The 2,059-nt window shown below is 70.7% G+C and overlaps 1 protein-coding gene across 1 annotated transcript in view; it reads right to left on the bottom strand.

Annotated features, from left to right (window-relative positions):
• LOC118159369 (zinc finger protein 696-like) overlaps positions 1 to 1,476 on the bottom strand; it is a gene marked incomplete at its 5' end in the record, with an annotated part of 2,854 nt that extends 1,378 nt beyond the window's left edge. Inside the window, one exon of the mRNA XM_035313962.1 lies at positions 245 to 1,476. Within this exon, the coding sequence (XP_035169853.1) occupies positions 245 to 1,476 (1,232 nt within the window). The remainder of the gene's footprint in view (positions 1 to 244) is intronic.
• Positions 1,477 to 2,059: the final 583 nt, after the last annotated feature.

Here is a 2,059-nt window from a genome sequence, read left to right on the forward strand (position 1 = left end):
TACCAGTACCAGCAGCGCTGATACTGGTGCCAGTAGCACCGATACCGCCGCCAGTAGTACCGATACTGGTGCCAGTAGCACCGACACCGCCGCCAGTAGCGCCAGTACCAGTACCAGCAGCGCTGATACTGGTGCCAGTAGCACCGACACCGCTGCCAGTAGCACCGACACCGCCGCCAGTAGCACCAGTACCGCCGCCAGTAGCACCAGTACCGCCGCCAGTAGCACCAGTACCGCCGCCAATGGTCCCGGCCCCGGTGCCGGCAGCCCCGGTGCCGGCGGCGTGCGCGCGCTGGTGCTTGTGGAAGTGCAGGGTGCTGTTGAAGCTCTTTCCGCAGTGGCCGCAGACGTGGGGCTGCCCGCCGGCGTGGGTGCGCTGGTGCCGGTAGAGGTGCGAGGTGCGGCTGAAGCGCTTGCCGCAGTCGCCGCAGGCGTAGGGCCGCTCGCCGGTGTGGATGCGGCGGTGGCGCTCCCAGTGCGAGCTCCACGAGAAGCTCTTGCCGCAGTCGCCGCAGCGGTAGGGCTGCTCGCCGCCGTGCAGGCTGCGCCGGTGCCGGGCGTACTGGGCGCGGGCGCCGAAGGCTTTGCCGCAGTCCTCGCAGCGGTAGGGCCCCTCGCCGAGGTGCAGCCGCTGGTGCTTGACCAGCGCCGGGCCGTCGCCGAAGCTCTTGCGGCACAGGGTGCACTTGTAGGGCCGCCGGCCGCGGTGGGTGCGCTGGTGCCGCTCGAAGTGGAGGGTGCTGCCGAAGCTGCGCCCGCAGTAGGTGCAGATGTAGGAGCGGCCGCCGGCGTGGCCGCGTTGGTGCCGGTAGAGGTGGGAGCTGCGGCCGAAGCGCTTGCCGCACTCGGGGCACTGGTAGGGCTTCTCGCCGGTGTGCACGCGGCGGTGCCGGGCCAGGTGGGAGCTCCAGGAAAATCCCTTCCCGCAGTGCGAGCACTCGAAGGGCGAGCGCCCGGCGCCGTGAAGCCGCCGGTGGGCCGCCAGCTCGGCGTCGCCGACGAAGGCTTCGCCGCACTCCTCGCACCGCTGCGGCGAACCCCGGCGCGACGGCGAACCCCGGCGCCCCGGTGACCCCCGGCGCCCCGGCGAACCCCGGCGCCCCGGTGACCCCCGGCGCCCCGGCGACCCCCGGCGTGCCGGAGACGCCCCGTTTTCGGCGCCGGGGGTCTCGGCGCCGTGGGCGCGTTGGTGGCGGCAGAGGTTGGAGGCGACGGCGAAGGTCTTGCCGCAGTGGAGGCAGGCGAAGGCCGGGCGCTCGGCGGAGGGCGGCGCGCGGCGGGGCTTGCCGAAGGGCGAGGGGCAGCCCAAGGGTTTGCGGGAGAAATTGGGGAGGGGGCCGGGGGGAGGAACCAGCCCCGGACCCCGCGGAGTCACCACGGTCCAGCGGAGGGGCTCCGGAGGAGGGTCGGTGGCGGTGGAGGTCGGGAGGAGGACGGAGGTTGGGTCCGGAGGGGAGGCGCGGGGCGGCGAGGAGGCTGCGGGGGGAGCGGGGGGTTGGTGGGTTTGGGGGGATGGAGACCCCAACCCATGGGATGAGGTCATGGGGGGATGGAGACCCCAACCCATGGCTTAAGGTCCTGGGGGGATGAAGACCCCAACCAATAGGCTCAGGTTCTGGGGGATGGAGACCCCGACCCATGGGATGAGGTCATGGGGGAGATGAAGACCCCAACCTATAGGGTCAGGTCATGGGGGGATGGAGAACCCGACCCATGGGAGGGGGTCATGGGGGATGGAGACCCCAACCCATGGGAGGAGGTCATGGGGGGGTGGAGACCCCAAACTATAGGGTCAGGTTCTGGGGGTGGAGACCCCAACCCATGGGATGAGGTCATGGGGGATGAAGACCCCAACCTATAGGGTCAGGTCATGGGGGGATGGAGACCCCGACCCATGGGAGGGGGTCATGGGGGGTGGAGACCCCAACCCATGGGAGGAGGTCATGGGGGGGTGGAGACCCCAAACTATAGGGTCAGGTTCTGGGGGTGGAGACCCCAACCCATGGGATGAGGTCATGGGGGGTGGAGACCCCAACCAATAGGGTCAGGTCATGGGGGG

This window comes from Oxyura jamaicensis, unplaced genomic scaffold, assembly GCF_011077185.1.
Source record: "Oxyura jamaicensis isolate SHBP4307 breed ruddy duck unplaced genomic scaffold, BPBGC_Ojam_1.0 oxyUn_random_OJ69959, whole genome shotgun sequence".
Taxonomy (NCBI): Eukaryota; Metazoa; Chordata; class Aves; order Anseriformes; family Anatidae; genus Oxyura; species Oxyura jamaicensis.